The sequence below is a fragment of the Colossoma macropomum genome, unplaced genomic scaffold (assembly GCF_904425465.1).
Source record: "Colossoma macropomum unplaced genomic scaffold, Colossoma_macropomum, whole genome shotgun sequence".
Taxonomy (NCBI): Eukaryota; Metazoa; Chordata; class Actinopteri; order Characiformes; family Serrasalmidae; genus Colossoma; species Colossoma macropomum.
The window spans coordinates 17,268,898-17,290,690 of record NW_023494789.1 but is presented as its reverse complement, the minus strand read 5'-3'; the positions used below and the strand labels follow the sequence as shown (position 1 = coordinate 17,290,690).

Below are 21,793 nucleotides of genomic sequence, written 5' to 3'. Positions count from 1 at the left end.
AAATAGTTAAAATTTTCTGGGGGAAAAAAAAATACTCCAACTTCTATTATAGGTATAAAAAGTTACTGTTTTGGAGATGCAAGGTTTTGTTCGGACAGTAACGTTATTTTTAATTATTATGGGTGCCATGGTATTCAAAATTCACTTCGATATGGTATGGTGATGTCCTTATGCTGCACGTTTTTCGAAACAGCACAAATAAGGAGTGACTAAATGGTGCCTTGTGTTCATATGTTAATATTAATATGCTAATGTATACACTTACATTATCAAGCGCTAGGGTGTAACAATGTACATACTTTCAGGTTTGATACTATATCCAATTCTGAGGTCAAAAGTCAGTTCAATTTTGATGTTTTGTGTGTTAAATCTAATTTTCTAACTGTCTAATTATATACATTACAGATTGATTTGGCTCAGATAAATAAAATTTCAACAATAAAACATTTTCAATGCTTGTTACACCACTCTCTGACAAAATAACAACCTTTAGAATTTATAATTGATTTATAAAAAGCCCAGCTGTGTGAGCATGAGTATGTGCATAATGTAAGCCCCTCCTATTTTCTGCCCACTTTGATAGGATGGACCCAGTTGCCCAGTTAAGATCACTGACGGTATTTTCTACGAAAGATAATAAATACGAGACTTTTAGAAAGAGTCTGAGGAGGATATCAGCGAAACACAGTTTCTGATACGATTTTTTAATGCAAATTCAAACTCTTAAAAAAGAATCTTATATACATACAAATACACTACTGTTCAAAAGCTTGGTACCATTATTCATATTAATAATTTTTGCAGAATCATTTTGTATGCCATAATTTATCCAATGCAGATTAAATTCTCCAAACTAGACAGCAAAAGATGTTGAAGAACTTTTACATGTTGTATTGATTGTTTCACATATTTCATGTTCGACAACAATAAGGAGTACTTCAGGGTTTCCATTTGTAACAATTTCAGATGTAAGTTTTTGCAAAGAGTGACTAGTAGAAAACACACTTTTATTTTTCTAACAAAGATGACATTAAATATAAATGCCATATTGTGATGTGTAAAGCCCACTCCCAGCAGTGTATGTCATTAAAAAAAAGAAAAATTGGTCCGTAAGTGGACTATCATGGTCTATAATCCATTAAAAAACATTGTTATTTATTTATAGGATTTTTGTCAAATTATCTGTCCTGAGATGTTATTGTCGCTTTTAAAAATACAAAGTATTTTGGATAATAATATCATTATAATTTCATGCTGCCCTTTCAGAATTATTCACAGCTCCATTCATCATCTGGACACATCTATTGTTATTATACTATTTTAATAACTTCTTCAGCAAGTATTTGTACCTGTATAAGCTATAAAAGTTGTACAGGACTACTATATTATTATTTTTTATGTTTAGCTTGTTACCATACTGGTTTTGTATGTTAAAAACATTGATTCCAATCTGCACATAATGCATCATCTTGGAGAAGTACAGATATGAATGAGCTTTATGTAAGTTATTAATTCTCGCATGCTTTTATAAAAGGGGAAGTAAAGGTTTAAATTGTTATCCAGTAGTCAGACAGTGACAGACTAAGTGAATCACTGCAGATCACTGAAGTTTGAGATCAAAATGAGTCAGTTATTCCACAGTCATTATGACCACTATTTTTTGGGACAGCTGTAGACATGTGACATTCTCATCTGATCAGGCTTTACATAAGAGCATATTGTGTGTGTGTGTGTGTGTGTGTGTGTGTGTGTGTGTGTGTGTGTGTTATGTAACATGTGTAGAGGGGGCTTTGCCTGCACTCCTTCTCCTCTACTGGGGCTGAGTCACAGAAAGAAATGTCACTCACAGCCTCGGGGCACGGACCTATTCAGTAACACACACACACTCAGAACTGCTGAATAACCCACAACTAACAGGTTCACTTCACAGTTGGATTGATCACCTCTGTAGTTTCACTCCTGTTGAAGTCACATTTTCACAGCCATCTCTCCCCAACACACATTTACCAGATCAAAACAAATATATCTGTCAGATCTGTGTGTGTGTGTGTGTTTAGGTAGTTTGTATTTGGTCGTACAGTATAAAGAGCTGCAGTATGTATTAGAGAGCACAAGGATTGCAACTGTTATTTTTTTGTATTAATCAGTAATTTTAACTTTTTGACTGATTGACTATTCGAACCATTTTGCCCTCTCATAGCACTGCCATCAAAGCACATTTTTTGTTTTGTTTTTTCTTCAATATGTTGAATTCAGCAAATAAACGGTAACTGTGCATTAAAGTGTGTTGAAGTGTTCTATGTAGAGGAGGGCATCCAAACTTTTGCATACCCCTACACTTCCCGCAGCGTGTTGCAGTCTGTCAGAATGACCGCATGGGTCATATGACCGTAATGGAGTATTATAGAACCTTAGTAAAGAAACACATCATCTGTAAAATCCCACATTTCACATTTTCTTCATCAACATCAGAAGCTTGCCCTTGAAGTGTTTATGTACTTAATTCATGATCCAAATTGTTTTGTTTTTGCATATTTTGGTACTGCAATACACACAGATGCATACAGTACTATGCACACCCTTCATTTAATGATGACCCTTCTGTTTAATTTCCTGTTAAAACAAAGCAAAAAGATTAGATATAAGAAGGAGAATGAAAGTTAAAGCAACAACAGAAGATAAGTAAAAAATAAAAATGTGTATAAAATGAGACTCTTAAAAACCATGTAAGACCTGGTAGACCACCAATACTGTCCCCATCAGATAAACAGTACTTTAAGCTTTCATCTTTGAAAGGGAGGAATAAATAAAGCTCCACTCTGGCTCAGTTCTGAAAAAATCCACAGATGTTTCTATCCATCCTCCCACTGTGAGAAGACAACTCAACACTATGAGTCTGAAAGGATGTGTAGCTGTCAAGAAGCTGTTACTGAGAAAAGGAAACAGACAAACAAAAATTTGTAAACAAATAAATAAAGAAGCTGCTGGTGTTCTCAGAACAATGGATTACCACCACAAAGTCCAGGACTCAACATCGTTAAATGTGTTTAGGATTACTTGGATCGTGAGAAACTAACTTCTCAGACTGAACTTTGGAGATGTCAATAAATCCCTGCAGATTTCTTTGAAAAACTGAAAGAAAGTCTTCTGAAAGGAACGGAAGCTCTAATAAAGGCAAAGTGTGGACACACTAAATACTGAAAAACGTGAGACTTGAGTGTAATTTTCTGTTAAATATGTTTTCTACTTTTCTCCTGACACTGAAAAATGAGTAACTTGTGTTTAATGGCTGTTTTGACTAGAAATGAAAAATGAAGGATGGTCTTTTGCACAGCACTGTACGTACACTATAGAGTAATGCACTCACTCCTCTCTGGAGGAAAGAGGATTTCCGAGAGGTTTCCTCCATGCTGGTCTAAAGGCTGTTTAACTGTGACAAAAAAAAAGCTGTTTCCTTATTACACACACACACACACACACACACACACACACACACACACACACACACACACACACACTTTCTCTCTTTGCTGTACCATTTAAATGCAAATATGTAATTACAGGCATAATTACAATCCTGCATCATACAATTTATTTACACTCACATACACAGACATTATCTCAGCCACTTATCCTTCTGGGTCGCGGGGGTGCTGGAGCCAATCCCAGCAGTCATTGGGTCACTGGGCAGAAGGCATTTATTAACAGTGGATTCATGTTCTGTATAAACATGTTCTTTTCCATTAGTTTCAATGTTAAGAAATGACAAAAACATGGCAAATACGCAATGATTTGTTTTTATTGCCACAAAAAAGTAACTCAGTTAAATTCGGATCATAATAGAATAGCTCCTCTTTTGCTTAAAACACAAATATTGTAATCACTGACAAAATTTCTCTGCATCAGTGAGCTATGGATGAGCAATAATAAAATGAAAGTGACACCCTGTTTTTATTACAGTTGCTTTGATTTTCTGACTCTTACCTGCCTGCAGGTATTCTGATTCTCCATATTGGAACATTAGCCTGATGTCACCACCACTCTAGAACTAGAAGTACAAGTAAACTTTATCCTTTTGTTTGTGTTTTGAGTTTTTTTTCCCACCAACTTGGAATCAACAGAGGTCTTTTGAACAAAAATTACCTCTTAATACACTGACAAGTGAAGGAAATTATCTAAGATGAAGGTGGAGGTAGAAAGGAGGTTGTTGCCCATTGGAGCTTTGATATCTAATCTGAAAAGAGAGAGTTCAATCTGTTTTTCTTCCCTTTCCTCTGACGCATTGAACAGGGGAAATGAGAGGCTGTCTGATATTTCTCCTGCTCCCGTTCATGTCTCTTTGTGTGTGTGACACGCTTGAACTCCGGCGCTCGCGCTGACAGAGCGGCGATTGCCTCTAAAGGCAGCTTTAAATGATGCAAAAAAAGGCAGAAAAGTGAAAAAAGCTGAGGAACTACAGAATAAACTTAAATTAATTCACAATATCTCACATTTCCTTTTTCCGCAAGATTGTATCTGTCCTCAGATGTGTAAAAAAGAAAACAGCACAAGATACGGTTCTAAAGCCCATTATTTCCTGATACCGCTAATTAAATTGCTAGCGTCATTAATTGGGTTGAAGATATCTTTGCATTGAGTTGGAGACATCTTAAACTCAATTAAAGATATCTTCAACTCAATTAAAGATATCCAAATGCCGTGTCCCACAATATGCAATCAGGCTTTTTTTGGTGCAATAGTATCTGCTCAGATGCCCTGTAACAAAGTCTGCGCTCACTCCGCTTCTAAAGTTTTCCTTTATCATGAAAAGAGCCACTTTCTGAGGGGACCTAAGCCACTCTCCGCTCTTGTTATGGATGGAGGGAACAGATTTTTTTTTTCTTTTTCTTTTTCAAAGCACTTCTATTGTGACAGTTAATCCTGCTCTTATCTCTATGGCCTTGCTGAACACTGAATCAAAGTAATGGGCATAGAGAAAGTGACATGTTGACTTTATAACCGAATGATTTGAATGTACGTTCACGTTCAATATGTCTTGTATTGGTGGAGATTACTGTAATATAATGCAGATTGTAAGACTGTACTTCCATGCATTTGTACAGGGACAGCAGTAGCCAGCACTGTAAGTTGACAGATGGTGGACGGCATTTATGTTAGTAATACCATATTGATCTCTACTCTCTGCACAAAAGGGAATTTCATCTCACTGTGGAATATATTAAAGGACTGACCTTATTAAACGCCTTAGATTTCTTCAATTGTAGGGCAACCGATCACTTTACCCTTTTTAAACAGAAAAAAAAACGCAACACTATAAAGGGGTAAACTCCCTTGAGATGCTATCAACCTAACTTTAGAAGTGTTCCTCATATTCAGTTTCATTTGACATTGATTATAAACTCTTTTATCCATCAGACACACAATTCTAGATCAGATCTCTGTAGAGAATCATCAGTGGCACCAGAAAGACTCATCTGCTTTAACTTGGGGGATTAAAAAAACCCTCTGGTCCTTATGCTTGAAAGATCAAATTATCATTGAACCAGGAGACTTTTTAATATCGCTCTTCTCTAAACCCCTAATATTCAACCTGACCTGTTAGCAGAGGAACTGCAGTGAAAAAGGAGCCATCTAGATTTAGGATATCAGGATATTCCACAGGTTCCATGGACTATGAATGATCTCCACGAGGGCTTATGAATGTTTCATTAAAACAAACAATTGCTGTGCATCAAATACAGTAGCATCTGCTGTAGCATCTGCCAAACAAATCTTCCTACTGTTTGTTTAATCATTTGTAGCATCTGCAGTATGTAACAGTGTGGAAATATTTCCTGAAAGTGTTGTGGACTTTTGTGCATGTTCTAATTAAAAAGAGAAAAGTCTCAAAGCTCTTGTGTATGTTCATGAACATTTTTCCATGTTGTATTTCAGTGTACATGTGTATGTTTGAGGTTGACGTTGTGTTTTGGCGTCTCCAGGTCGTTGTGCTAGCTGTGGGGAGAATGTGGTGGGTGAGGGAACAGGCTGCACTGCCATGGACCAGGTCTTCCATGTGGATTGCTTCATCTGCATGACCTGCAACTGCAAGCTGAGAGGGAAACCCTTCTACGCTGTGGACAAGAAAGCCTATTGTGAGCCCTGCTACATTGTGAGTGTGATCCTTTGCACACATGCGCACACACACACCTACACAGAGCCTGGCATTCTTATGTAGAGAGCAATGGTAAAGTATTGTTGAATACATTTCTAATAGGGGTGCAGGAAGTATCTCAATCTGGGAATTTCTCACACCAGTCCTCAGGGACCCCAGACAATTCATATTTTTGCTCTCTCCCAATGTTGTGAGTTGAGAAAACGTGTGGACCATCTGGGATAGGTTTGAGAACCACTGCAATGAATTATTTTGCAATAAAAAATAATACAAAATCTATGTTCCACTACTTTGAAAATTAGAGATGGCAGTCCAATGCCCAGTATCAGTCGGGCCAATATCAGCAGAAAAGGCTTTATTGGATATCTGACAAAAACAATAATAATAATAATAATAAAACCTGACCCCCCAAAAAGGCCCCCAGTTGGCCTTTTCAACTGAAGTAAAAAAAAAAAAAATGCCTTTTATATTTTGTGTAAGTCCCGTTGTTGGATGTATATTTGTTCCTGTAAGATAGTAGAGTGTTTGAGCAGTCTAAGCGTCGCTTCTTTTAGATTTACACCTTGTTGAAACAGGCAATCGCACCAGCACCCCATTCTGCAAATTTGCAGATGGTCCTGTTTAAGCCTCATTTCAATCTGCCACCAAAGGCGTTACAGTGCTGCATGTCCATATTAAAAATAGTGAAACATATCAGCATGTAAAACCTGGTGCATATCAGCATGTAAAACCTGGTGCACGAGGCTTTGTTTATTGCATTAATTGGTAAGAGATTGTTTTGTTTAAACAGAGTTTGTATTTATTTTAGTAGTAGAGTCTGGTGTGTTTTTTCGGCCTTGTTAGATTACCTTTTTTACGTATCAAATAAATGCAAACAGCCTCAAGACATGACATTATCAACAAAGGAGAACACATTATATGGCAGAAATAGCCATGTTCTTAAGTATCAGCTGACACGTTTCAGCATTTTCAGCACTGGTATCAGAAGTGGTATCTTGCCATCTCTAAAGAAAATAGTCCCTCTAGTCATATTTCCAAAATATGGAAGACAGTCTAATCAAATGTAATCAAATCATGGGGAAATTTCAGCTTTCATGTTGCATCAAATAGTTTCCTAAGGAATAGTGATTCTGCTGAATCGTTGTGACATCAGAAATTTATACCCCTAACACATGGATCGAATTTAAAAGGGAATATATTTTAAAGTTGACATTAGTGTTATTGCTGTGTGTTGACAGACCTTATTTCCAACTGTGAATCAGTATCTCTCTCTCTCTCTCTCTCTCGCTCTCTCGCTCTCTCTCTCTCTCTCTCTCTCTCTCTAGCACACACATACACATGCATACATTCACACTCACAGGCAGAACTACAGTGTTTATTAGTTTATTATTAAATTCTGTTTCTACATACAGTGAATACATATGCATGCATACATTCACTAATGAGCTGGATGTGGTAACACAGGAAAAAGCTGGCAGCTAGTTTGCATGCTCTTTGAAACTCTAATTTCTTCCTGATCACATGGTAGATTCAACACTTGGAGTCCAATCCTCTTTTGCTCTCATCCACTTCATGTTTATTAAGATGTAAGACATTTTAAAAAGTTTACTCTTTGTAAATGCAGGTAGCACAGTGTTGAATTTGTCACACAAAACCAGATTTTTTCCTCTCGTAATCTTTCACAGAACTGCATCCGTGATTCCTCTTCCACCAGTTAGCCTGTAGTCAAATCCATAAAGATTAGACGAACAGAGGGCCCGCATGCAAAAAAGCCTGAACACCATGTTTCGCTCCATCTCCAAGTGCATCTGATAAGCGTTCACATGGGCAAATTGCACTTGAGATGTAGCGCAGGTATTAAAATCACATTAGAATGCCAGATAGGATTACTTTCCTTTGTAGATTGGAAACCAAATAATGCTCTTCTGTCTTTTCTCTCTGCCTTTCCGCCTTCCTTTTTTTGTTGCTGAAAATATCTGTTGAAATTCTTCTATTTCTTCAGTTGAAAGTAAGTAAGTTCCAGTAAGATGGTAAAGCTGTCATTTTGGTTTGTAACGCTACGAACTTCTTATAACTGTCTTACGAAATTTCACACTCAAGTTCCCAGAGCTCTGCATTGTGCAATAAGCAAAAGTCAGACTAAACTGTGTGTTGTTCATGTTGTTATTCCATGCATATTATACATGTGAGACACTGAGAGCTGTTCTCATGGTGTCTACTCTGGTGTTGGCACTTTCTCTTATATATATATGTTTTGAAACTGTCAGTGACTCAAGATGTATAATGCATGCCAGCAATGAGATGCAACACACTGTGACATCACACATATTATGTCAAAAACTCGTTCACACTTACTCTGAAGACCACATGTTTGGATGTTCTGTCACTCACTTCAGTTCCCACTTAGGTGGCAAAGGCCAGGCCTGACCTCCGCTGACCCTGCAGACCAGCATGTTCAATGAGAACATTCAGTGAGACGTAAGACTTGGTTTCACTGGGACTGTCAGATGCAATATCACAAGGTCATCATGAAAACATTTTCTCCTCTTTCATGATTTGATAAAAAACTTTTGAATCATTTATGTAGATTCATTGAATCCTAATACACTTGATGAGCATTAAAATCAGTCAGTAACCCGCTTCATATTGAAACTACACCGGTCCTTCCCCAAAAATGCCTGGCATTTCAGCAGTGTTTACCTATGCCACTGGTGCTGGGTTTTTTCTGGTGGACTTTTCTTAGTTTCCCAATGTGGTCTTTGTGTTTTCCTGTTTTCCCCTCATGAAGGTGCTATAGAGAGTACTGAGGCAGCACTGTTTGCACTGGCTTCCTCTTTTACTGCACCACTTCTCTTTCACAAATCAGGAATATTGCTAAAATTAGTTCAGAAGTGAATATGCAAAAGTGCAATTAAATTTGAGCCTTTAAATAAAGCTTTACTTTTATAGTCGTGTGCCAGTGACACAAATGTTCCTTTAAAAATGCTGTGTTTATTTCTGTGTTGAAATACTAGCAGCTCTATGGCAAAATTAAGGCTAAGTTGCATCATAGGTAATTGATGGGGAATGCGGCAGGAGACCAGACTCTGACCACGGGGCTGCTGTTTGCCTGAGCACTGAGATTTCACTACCTTCTTCTGCTGCCCACTGGCCCAGAGAGACCAGGGAAAAATTCAGGCATGTCTGGGAGAAACAGAAAAACTACAGAACTACTGCCAAATATGTATAGAAGCACAATCTGAGCAGTAGTTACCAAACTTGTCTAGGCAGTGATGGCACAATACCACTCTTTCCTTTCCGATACTGATACTGAAGCTTTGAGCACCAGCCTTGACTTTGAGTAATGAGTAATATCAGTATTTGTTCTTTAAAAGTGTTAAGTTTTAAAATGAGCTGCCTTTAATGGAAGCACTTAAGATAGCTCTTTAAAAGTGCCATGTTTAAACTGCTCAAACAGACAAAAAGAAATACAAAACCAACATGACGTATTCAAAACCACTGCTTTATTCATTCAGTTAAATTTTTTAATGAAAAAGAAAAATCCCTTAGAGTGCAAATATGTGCAGATTAGCCTATTAAAATGAAAAAAAATTATAATTCTAGGCTAATGCATATACACGGCAAATACATTTTTTTTTCCTCCAATGTCTAATGCAGAATTTTGTGCTGGTATCAGCCTGATACTGATACTGGGCTTTGGATCAGCGCCATCTCAACATCTATAAAACAGCATGCAGCCTTCAGTTTCCCACCAAGCACAAGGTAGAGCAATGTAAGGTATGTTATCATGGAAAAAAAAACTTTTTAAGTATATTTCTTTAAATATGAGCACATGAAAGGGTAATCTCTTAAAGCAACATATTGAAGTGTCAACAGGTCTTACGGAAAAAAGACTGGCTTACACGTGCTTTTTCCAGGTAACAGTGTAAATCAATTGCACTGGTCTTCAAAGGCACATTTTATAGGAGCCTATAAAGGCACAAGACCCTTCGTTCTTCTCTCTGCAGTCTTCTGCAGGATTTGACAGTTTGAAAACGAGAATAATACTAGTTTGTTGTTCAAGTAGGCTAATGGAAACAAAGTGATGACACTGATGACGTGAAACGCGAAAAGGAAGCTCAGTGAAAGTGTAAGCAATCATAATGAGATTATCGTCACTGCCCTTAGAAAAACTTGTCTTTTTTTTATTTTTTTTTTATTTTTACTTTGCTACATTGTTTGAGCACAGCAGCTGTCCTTTACATTGTATAAAGATTTCATGATGAATAGGCTGAGAGAAATGCTCCAAAATTGCTTTGAATAAAGACTCTTTACATTAACTTACATTGAAGAAAATAATGTTTTTGCCCTGATGTTTTGCCCAAACAAACAAAAAAATGGTAACGTTACAAATGTGTAATGTTACCATTTTTTTGTTTGTTTGGATAGCAACATTATGTAGCCTAGTTTTGCTTAAACCACTGAAAGTTAGCCACGAGTTGTAGAGAAAAATCAGTCAGAACTCATCTTTTCCACTACAGTCTCAAGTATCTAATGCATTTCACCAAATCTCCCTATGACACGTGATGGCCATTTGCCAATCATTTTAATAAAACGTCTTCGTTATACAGCTTGCTCAGTCATTACGAAATTATCTACAGCTCTGAAACATTTCATATAAAGGCTCATCTAAAATTTCATTTTTACCATTCCTACTGAAAATTTGAAAACTTAATGGAGTACTAGTATTATTTTGAAAAGTTTTAAAATTTCAAACATTGAATTTTACAAAAATATCATACTCTTAGTTTTTCATAGCCATTTATAAATGTGTGACTTTTTGCTGGTGAATTTTGCTGTTTGACCCTCTTTGTAAATCTCAGAAAAGCTAAATAATGTGTTGCATATTTTGTGTCACAAAAATCTCTAAGTATTGTGATGTTGTTTTTGCCATGTTGCCCACTCTCAGTTGAGAAGAGGTGGAAAAAAAAGTAGGAGTGAATGGTAAAGATGGCAATACATTTTACAAGTACTTGCTTTGTTATTGCTTGTTGTTCTCTAAATTGCAGCTGGTTGGTCCTTAAAATGCTTTCTGTTTATGTGCTGAGGTTATTTAGGTGGCTGATTAGACATATGCTGTATATCCAGGATGATCTGTGCCTTTTGTGATTCCTTCTAGTGAATGAAACACTTACAGCTGTGTAATTACTCTCAGGGAGAGATCTTCCAGTGAATACGTGACATTTTTCCTTCGTTATCCCTTTCAGTTATTTCCTGTCCCTTTTTATGAGCACACAGGGCTGTCACGTTTTCACCTTCAATTACAAAGCAATAAACAGGTATGCAACAGACCTGCAAGGCAATAGTTACCTTGGCAACTACTGACATGAGTGCAGTGTAATTGCCATAAGCGTGTGATTACATGCCAAACAGCATAAGTAGCTGTAGTTGTGCGAAAGCTACGTCTGTGACATTTGTATATATCATGTGTCATGTAGCCAGTTATCCTCTCATTTCAGCTGTGATTTGTCTATGCTGATGTGCTGTTTCTTTCTGTCCTGGTACTCGTCTCCACACTGCAGCACGTTCTGTTTGTTTCTGCTATCATTATCTGACACTCGATCAGCTTCCTCAGATACCTTTGTGCAATTTTAACAAATGCAGCATTGAATAACACTGTATCAGTGATTCAGGCCATCTCTTAAATCAGCCCCATCCAGCAGCACTCAGACTGATTGTAGCCGTCTTCTCTGGAAGTTTTCCAACTCAGATCCACGCACTAAAGAGGACCGGGATAATTTAAGAACTTTACTTATGCATTTCATCAGCATAAATGTTCTTCTGGCACAAGATCAAAAGGATGGGGAGAAATCTGAATTTCTTAATGAAAGTAATTTCTTCTTCTCTTCTTCCCATCCTCAGGGTCATACGCCTCTGTGCGATTAGGGAAGGAACGTGAGACTCGGGTCTCTGAAGAGACATGGCAGCCCCCAGTGAGCTGGGGGAAAACTTGAAATGAGGCCGGCAAGTCGGTCTAGGAATCTTAAGAGGAGAGCACGAGAACCACATCATTTATTGATGTATTTATTTGTCTGTTGTTCTCAGTGCATCAGAACTGCAGATGTTCAGTGGAAGCAGATGCAGGATCACAGCACGGCCATCCATATGCTCGATCTTTCTTGGTAAACACTCTCTTTAGCTCAATGCCAGGGAGAGATCACCTGTTACATACATAACTCCTGTGCATCTGCTTTTTATTGTTATAAAGTTACCCATCTACACAAAATTGTTAGATGTTTAAAATTAAAAATCAAATGTGCTGCTTGTTTACAGATCATTTAAGATTTCACACAGTTAAAGGATCTCCTGTAAAATGATTTATGTATCAGCAGATAGTTCGGGTCATTGAACACACCCAAACGGATTGCCATGCGTTGTGTGACTTTGTTTAGTTAAACAAAGCAATCCAGTATTGCAATCCAGTAATATTTCTCTGTGTCATCAAACAGGAAAATCTGATATAATCTATTCAAACAAGAACTTTTGCATATTTTTTTTAGAACAGCTCTTATATTGTTAACTTGCCACCACTCCTGAGCACAGGCTTTCTTTTCTTTTTTTCTTATACTGCCACTAGATACCATTCATTCCTTTTAGTAACGGACGGGAAAGCCGCAACCTTTCTGTGATCTCTATCCATCTGCTTCCTACTGTCATGTCCTCTTATCACACATGTCCTCCAACCTCAGCCTCACTACTGATCCACAAAGCACAAGGCCAATAATCAGCCATTGTGCTCTGGTTTTCCCGTACTCCTCTCAACAAAGGACTAATCGTTGCTTGTTTAAATGAAGCACAATGGAGATATACTTCTCTGCTCTTCAATTAATCCATCATTTTGCACGAAGTGGTCTCTAATCTTGTTAATGTGACATTAGTCTAGGGACACTATTGTTTTTTTTCTTTTCTTTTTTTCTCCACTGATGTGCTGTGAAGCAATAGCCAGGGGGTGCCTCAGGGCTCTATGCTCAGTCCCCTTCATTTTCTAATAGATAATGAGGTGGTGGCTGCTAGTACACACTATTGGCAGTATAATACATTTTGACCAGGTTGGCCTTTCATGAGGATCATTCCAGTTTAATGAGCTGCTCGTGTTTAGGATTTTGGTTAGAGGGTGCTCCACAGATGCTGTGTAAATATGCTTGTGTAAATGGACTTGGCGTTATAGTGTTGATGCTGACTGGTTCTCTCGTCCAGGAAAGGCGAGCATTTCTGCATGCTTCTGAGAGAATGTCTGGCCCCTTGGTGTGGATACATTGATCTCTGAGCCTCACATACACTGTACTAATCTCCGGACAGAGTGTTTCTGTACAGGGAAGAGAGTTGCAGTATTTATCCACAGTTTTCCAAGAAGGATGTCAAGGGACTGGTTTTGGGATTCGGTTTTATTTTAATCCTGCTTGTAAATGTTTAGAGTCAATCTGAGCAAAATAATCAAGTGGGAATTTGACATCTGCAAAATGCACACAGACATACCATCTCTATTGTTCTGCTCTGAAATGCCCAGAGCCACCCAGCTCTCTTTATGCTCCTGTTATTCCTTGGTTGGTTCGGCCCGTGGGCTGGTGAGAGGAGTTTGGAAGGGAAGAGGAAGCAGGGTGCCCATGGGCTCACTGTGGTGCACTGTGATTAAGAGGATCATTTGTGCAGACTGTAACAGGAGCAGGCATTAAACACTTGAGAGGGTCAGCGTCACTCTAGAGGCCGGCCAAGAGGGACTGCAGGGACTGCATGTACAGTAGAGTAGTCAGTTTTTAGGCATGAGTAACAGACCATGTATGTAGACTGCACATGTATGTATGTACAATACATAAGATATCCAGTACTGTGCCGAAGTCAGAGACCACCCTTTACTTGTTTGTTTAATTTCCAGTCAAATTGACCATTAGGCACAAGTTATTCATTCAGTGTCAATAAAAACAGGAAGCAGAAAATTACACCGAAAACTCTGGCACTGAGTGTGATACATATATGTATATGATATCAGATCTATCAGTATTTAATTTGTCCGCTTGTTGCTGTTGTGCACTGCCACTTTAGCTGTTCTTTGACTCCTTGAAGTCTTAAAAACAACCTATTATAGATGTCCTCCCAACAAAAGCTGTCACTGAAGACTGTCAGCTTCAAGTAGACATTAAGACAAGCATCTACTCAAACTCACCTAGGTGAAATTTCTTTCTTGTGTGCATTTACAATAGCTAAAGGAGATATTTTTGAGGAGATTAGATATACGATAATCTGCTTACAAAAGGGGAAAGTCAAAGGGAGATATCTGAAAAAAATATGACTGTCACAAACTGAAGTTCCCAAAATTATTTGAAAGTATAGAGAAAATGGGACTCTTTGCAACTATGCAAGACCTGGTGGACCACCAAAACTCTCACTATCAGATAAATATTACTTAAAGCTTTTATTTTTGAGAGAGAAGAGAAAATCAAGCCACACTCGAATCAGGTGAAAAAAATCTTTGCTCTGTGATAAGAACATCTGAGCTTTGGGTCTGAAAGAATGTGTAGCTGTCAAGAAGCCGATACTGAGAAAAAAAAAATTGCACTAGAACACCAAAACTGGTCATCTGAGATGTGGAGTGAGGTTTTATTAACTGAGTCTAAATTTGTAACGTACCGCTTGGATCACGAGAAGAAGAAAATTCAACAAAAAAAAGGACTGAGTTTTAGAGATGTTTACAATAAGCATGGAAAATATTCATGATTATATTATTTATATAAAAACTGAAAGCAAATTATTATTAAAAAATTATTTATATAAAAACGGAAGGCAAAAAGTCAAAGGGTGGACACAATACTGGAAAAGTTGATGCTATATTTACTTGCTGAGACATTTTAAGTTTCTGGTGAATATATGTTTTCTGCGTTTTTCCTTGATGCTGAAAAAATAATAGCTTATTGTCTCTTTTGACTAGAAATTAAATAAGCAAAAGGGTTGTTTCTGACTCTTGAACATGGCTAAGATATATACTGAAAATTCAAGTGGGTCATTAAGCCTTTCTGTAATCATACATTCAGCTGTGCATTATTTTTTGTAGTAGGAGCTCTGGCACTAACTTTAGAGTGTTGGGGTAGTTTACAATGTTTACGCTAGTACAAAATTCTAGCCGCTTCATTCCACAATTTTGCCCCTATTTTAACTCATTAGCTATTTATGCCAAAGAAGCAAAGAATTTTAAATGGCCATATTGTGTGCATTAGTTTTTTGTTCCATGGAAATTTAGTTGAGCAGAGTGCACAGCTGATGCTGAGTTTGTGTGTCCTTTCTCTGTGTCTGTCTCCAAGTGGGCTGGGAGGATGGTGCGCATTAGCATATATCAGAAGCTCTGGGGAGAGAGAGCTAGTAGAAGGCGTGCGTCAGAGGCCGCTGCTCTGCTTGTGGCTGAATTCGCCAGCAAAAGATCAGCTTTGACATGTGTTTACTCCTCTACATAAATATTTAGGAACACAGAAATTCTCCCTGGCTGGGAGTAACGCAAAAGCCATTTTGTTCAGCTCCCTGGTCAAGTCCCCCACGGGCCAGCGCTTGTGTCACAAAGTGTTATCTATATTTATCAGCTCTCCTGCCTCCATATCCTGCCCTTCCTCCACTCGCACAGACCGATCCTGTCTTTTGGACACTGATGGAGGGCTTCAGGAGCTGCTAACAGGAGGGCCACATTTTCAGCTTGTGGCCAGACTCATACTTTCTTGTAAAAACAGTTGGTTTACAGCAATGTACCTGCGGAGACATGAGTCATCTGGCTGCTTAGTTGCAGGGCGCACGCAGCAGAGTGCCCCTGAGGCATGGAGAAAGTGCCACTGGATGTGCCAGAAATGAAAATAAGAGCAGGGCACTGGCACATTTAAGAAGTTAATGTTCCAAGCGCTTGCACTTGACCTTGTTTACGAGCACTCAACTGGAGTTGTAATTTTCTCATTAAAACAATCAGATTGAGCTAACCCAATGACATTGGCCTTAATCCACAATCAATGGCGGAAATGTTCTCCCCACTGTTCACTGCTGGGTAGTATGTGTCGTTCTGTTCTCTGCTCTCGGCTTGCTGCTGACCGGCTCTGTGGCACAGACGTTTCTGATGCCTTTCATCTGCGACACGGCCGCTTGCTTTTTTCAGAAGCAGCTGGATTTCAAGGTTCCATGGCACCGGGGTTAATTATGTGAACAAGGTGGCATGTTTTTGGCACCCTTGCATATCTCTTTCCTGCCTGCATCCCTCCAGCCCTGCCAGGCAGCTGATATTAACGCTATCAGAGCCCTTAACTGCCCTGAGCATTTAATTAATTGGAGATCATAATTTGTGGTAACTGGGCACGTTTACCGCTGACCCCTCTCCTCCAGGTCTTTTTTTTCTACTGCATGATTACTCAGACGCAGACAACCTGCTGGACAGACACCGGCTGAGATAAGCGTTCAGGTCCTTCCACCTGATTTACAGCTGTGGATAATAAGAGGAGAAATGTGGCCTCCGCTGTGAGATTGTATGTCACTGAAAGGAAAAATTTCACAAAGTTTTCTCTAATTTAAGAAGATATGAGCGGTTCACCTCCATGTCCACTGCTTCTATTGTTTAGCTAAGAAACACACAGGTCACTGAGGTCAGGCAGATTACTTAGGTAATGGGCTCGCGTATGGACATAATTGTGTGTTTTATCTCATAAGGTTTTGTAAAATTGAGTCCGTTTGTGAAATTGTAGAATCTTCTCTTAATAATTTGACCTCAAAATTAACAGAATAAACTTGCATTATGATGACCTGCCAAGTACTGGGTGATGTCACTATTTGGGTGCCTTTTAGCTCTTAAAAGTTTCTTTTTGTCATTTTTCAACATTTTGAAAAAATGGCTGTTGCGTACAGTACAGTCGTCTGCAAACGTTTAAACGCCCCCTGTTAAATAACGTCTTCTATAGAGAACAAACTTAAATATGGCCTTTTTTCTGCAAATTTTAGTGCATCATTTAAGTTTGTTTAAGTTTGACATATTGGAAAAGTTAAACAGTTCCTACAGTATGCCTTTTGTACTGGTCAGATTTTGTTTATTTTTTTCTCCAATATGCTAAATTCAGCAAAGAGTAATTGTGCAATAAAATGCACAACTGTAAGTAACAGTATTGAAAGTAACAGTACTGAAAAGTGTTTTCTAAGTGCTTAGAAAGGTTTTATTATTGTTCATTTATCTCAAACATGCTGTGAGGGACAATTTATGTATGTTTAACCCTTTTTCACAGTATCCTTAAAATGCAATTTCTGCTGAGTTGGAGGTTTCTCAGTTTTTACACTATGCATTTCACCCTGCAAACTGTTTTTGTTTTTGTAGGTAAGCAAGCAAGTAAACTTTCCACCTCCCCCAATTTTTACCTCATTGCTTGCTAGCAGCTCAACAGAAAGTCACAGCACTTCACAAACAGACAGACAACAGTGTCCTAGTTAATCTAGTAACATAGTTGTATCTAACATCAAGGGCAAAGAGGCTTGCAAGTGCATGTTTTTATTTACATCACACTTGACAGAGCCCAGAAACTCATTTGCTCGGGTTAGTAGAGACATCCATGATGAAACAAATGAAACAAAAGAGCAAAGGAAACAAATGACAAAGGGTGAAACATGGGATTAAATGTTTAAATGAAAACTATAGGTACGGATAGCAGCAACAAACAGTTACATAAGCAATGCAAGAAAAAGGGACTGAGCAGACACAAGGGTATAAATACACTGAGAAACAAGAAACACCTGGGAGTAATGAGAGGGCGGGGCTACAGACTACAAACAAATGAGACTGAGAACAAGGAGGCAAGAGAGGGGAGGAGACAGAAACCAAAACAACAACAAAAGCACATGGCAAGGGACAGGTGACAGACTAGACTGAGGCAGGAACAGAAAAGGGCAGAGACAGACCAGGGAAACCATGACATGATGACATAGCGAAAACATATTTTATTTGATTATACTGATTTAAAAAATCACTGTCCCTTCTGCTGACATCTATGGACATAAATGACACCCCATTCATGGAATCACCCTAAACTCTGCATTTAGTTCTTTCTTAATATTCAGCAGTCCTGAGTCCTCTCACTGCTCATTGCAACAAAGTCAAAGAAACATTGCAGAGCAGATTCTTTATTGGCATTGAGGGGAGAGCTCATTCACACAGCCATCACACTGGCACGCTTGCTTTGATGTTGCCTGTGACTTCACACTGCGCTATTCGTCATGGTGTTAATTTTCTGGAGCGGCTCTTGGAGATGGTGGCTCAGGGAACTGTTGATATAAATTCTGGTGACAGGGCAATATCTTGGCCACTTGTTTACAGAGGAGCCACGAAAGAAAGCTTGAAAGCATTTCCCTGGGATCAGAACAGAGGGCCTTAAAAGAACTTGGAAAGAGCGGGTATCGCGGGATGCTGCTGTAGTGCCTGGAAATCGTAACTCATATTACGGATGGCGCAATATGATCTGACAGCGGATCATTAAGATGTGCTGTAGTCTGTAAATTCAGTGTAGCCGTGTGTCCGGGTGAATCACTGCACACCTCATGAAACCGTGTTGGCCAGGCTCCAAGCTGTGCAGGGATGTTACCCTGAGTAGCATGGCAGTGTTGCCCTCAGCAGCTGGGCGCAGTGCCATCTGCATCCGGAGCTGGTGGTAATGGACGTCCTCTGCAGCGCGGTGCCCTCGGCCTTCCAGGCAGAATGTCAGTCATAGGCCCTGCCCACAGCCAGGCCGCCAGACACGGCCGACATTGCTCTGGAGGTAGGTGATGGCGTAGCACAGTCGGCACTTCGCAAAACTGCACACAACGATATATTTAACAGCTTCTGGCCAAAATAGATTGAATGTGTCACTCCTATTCAACCTAATGTATTTTGCTGATAGATTATTGATGATGCATACATAATTTTTGCTGTAAACATCTCCCCCAAATACTGTAAATGGTTTTAGTTCATGAAAACAAGCAAAGGTTTTATGCTTTTGAAGCTTTTAAAGCATCTGTGCAGTTGTGGGACTTGTACAGAAAGCTGCTTGTATTGTACGGTGTACGTTTTAGGACATTCTCACACCACAGAATCATGTTTCAGACTGAAAAATGACTGCGGTCTTGGGAAAATCATGTCTCAGTTCTCATTCATCAGGTGTAACGGGGCATTTCAAACAGCCTCCGGTGAAATGACTTCAGAGAAGAAGACAAAAGGCTAAGCTAAGCAGCCACAAGCTCTCAGAAGGTGAAGTTTTTGTGACATTTAAACTACAACCACAAGTTCTACTGAACTGAACCCCAACCCCTGGCCTCCAAACCCAGTTCACTGTTTACTGGGTTATTTTCCACATCGTTACCTGAGTAGGAGGACTTTGTTGCCGGCACAGGCCTACTCGCCGGGTTTGCAGTGTTTCCCACACTCGTGCTGCGCTGCTCAATTTCACAGTCATGCCATGCAGTTAGCTATTATAGTTAGCACAAGCAAATTATTTACAAACATAGGCACAGACTGTCTTTATAGAGGAAATTTGCCATTTAAATGCATCACTGGTATTTAATATTGTAATACTTCAGTTTAAAATTGTAATGTAATTACGAGAATTTAAGCTGTAATACTGCTTTGTTTCTATGTCCCGGGAAAAAGTAATAACATTACTGTGAAGTATTACTTTGTGCTGTGTCAGTCTCAACAATGATTGTTTTATTGTCAGTATTCCACTACTGTAATTCATTCCTCTCATTTCATCATTTTAAATGATTCAGAATCATACCAAAATAATAGAAGTGAAGACAGTTCTTATGGGATTTGAGATTTCATTTCCTAAAGAATCATAATCTAAAGGAATGAGACCAGGGATTTACAATCCTATGCTTTTGTAATAATGTGAAAGGAAACTGACTAGTTAAATCAAGAAAAGCAGTGTTCCCACCATTCTTAAAGACTTAAACTTATGAAAAAGCAACTTTGTGACGCTGTTACCGGAGCAAATGTTGTCAATGGCAACCACAAGCCTTTAAATAAAAACAACATAAATAAACAACAGAAAAAGGAGACCAGCACACAAAGCTCCTTGCTACCAAATGTGTGTTTATTGCTGACACAAACTATACTTTTGAAACAGAACTCTGAAGGGCTAAACTTGAAGTCTTGGTTTAATTAGAGTGGGATTTTTTTCTTCATCTTCATTCCCATTCTTTCTGCCTTTTTTGAGTGGATGCTGCTTCCCACCTAGCCTTCAGCTTTGCCTGACAGTTATGCAGGTAGTCAGCAGGCTGTGGCTGCTAGACACCAGCACTCCAGTCTGGAGCTGCTCCTCCATATGGCCCCTTCTGTGGCGGTACCCACGCGCTGCTGCCTTGCTAAACAGACAGGTGAGCCCACCCTCCGCGTTTTGCTGGATGTCAGAAACGCAGTAGCAGCAGCACCTACATTCCAGGCTTTCCGCCCTCTCCTGTTATGAAATATTTATATTTGTCTGCATTAGCTTGCAGAGCTTCTAATTGAGTTCTGTATATTCAGACGTGATTAACTCGCTGGCATTCCTCAAAGGACAGACCCAATTAGACAATGTTCGTGCGAATCGAGTTGCAACTCCCGTCAGCCGCTTGTGGTGTGTGTGCAAGTGTTGTGCAGATTGCATTGTTTTGGGGTCTGTTTATCTGGACTGTATCTCTGACAGGTGTCTGACATCTGTTTATGTTCATTTTAAGCCGTTAATCTTCATAGGCCTGGCAAGATTGCTCACTTAGTAATAAGTCAGTTATTTTCATTACTTTCCATGTACTGAATAAGCCTTAGGATGTGAAGAAATAAAAAAGAAACTTAAGGAGTTAAACAAAATTCTCATGTGAAACATGAAAAGCAGAGGGCACTAATGAACTGTAGGCCTCTGATTTCTAAGTACTTCTTTCTCCCTCGTGTTGCAGAAAAATGTGTGACCCAGAGCTGACCCAGTGCAGTGTCGCTCCTAGTCATGGCTTCAGAGAGAGCGAGTGCCTGAGTGCGTGTCACTTTGGCTCTGTAATAAGAGAACGATGCAGATCTCTATGTCCACAGGGTCAAACTCTGCTGCTGTGCTGATTTCCAGGCAGAATAAAGAGAGGAGACCTGTGTGCTCTGCCGGAGAGGACGGTGCTGAAACCTGCTTCACTTTAAACCTAAGATGCGCTACACAACCTTTTAAAACCCCAACAGATTATGAAAAGACTAGGTGCAAAATGTGCCTTAATGTGACTGCAGTATTCGGCCTCTTCCAGTAACTGCATGCTCGTGACGCCGTCAGTGAGCTCAAGACAAAACAGAAAATAAAAGCTCACATATGAAGACAAAGTGGTGGTAATAAAGACATTCTACAGAGGTGTTATTTTACTCCAGCTAAAAACAAGGTTTGTGAAACAGTAACATGGATTGTGTGCTCAAATTGCACTCACATCACAGCACATTTTGCATTGCATATCTTTCAGCACATTTTCGAGGCTCGTTCCTCTGTCTAGCTGTTGTATCTGCCGCTGTTGTTAAAAGTAGTTTTAACATTACGTCTTTTGAGACCCTAAGTCAAATTCACTCCTGGTTTTAGAAGACGAAGAAAAATCAATGCAAAATTGTGCACCATGAGTTAC

At 39.1% G+C, this 21,793-nt stretch overlaps 1 protein-coding gene across 6 annotated transcripts in view; it reads left to right on the top strand.

The window, feature by feature from the left end:
• LOC118808028 (LIM domain containing preferred translocation partner in lipoma) overlaps window positions 1–21,793 on the top strand; it is a 249,321-nt gene that overhangs the window by 211,589 nt on the left and 15,939 nt on the right. For all 6 annotated transcript variants that reach the window (XM_036570363.1, XM_036570366.1, XM_036570361.1 and 3 more), the window contains one exon: window positions 5,982–6,151. In XM_036570363.1, coding sequence (XP_036426256.1) covers window positions 5,982–6,151 — 170 coding nt within the window. The remainder of the gene's footprint in view (window positions 1–5,981; window positions 6,152–21,793) is intronic.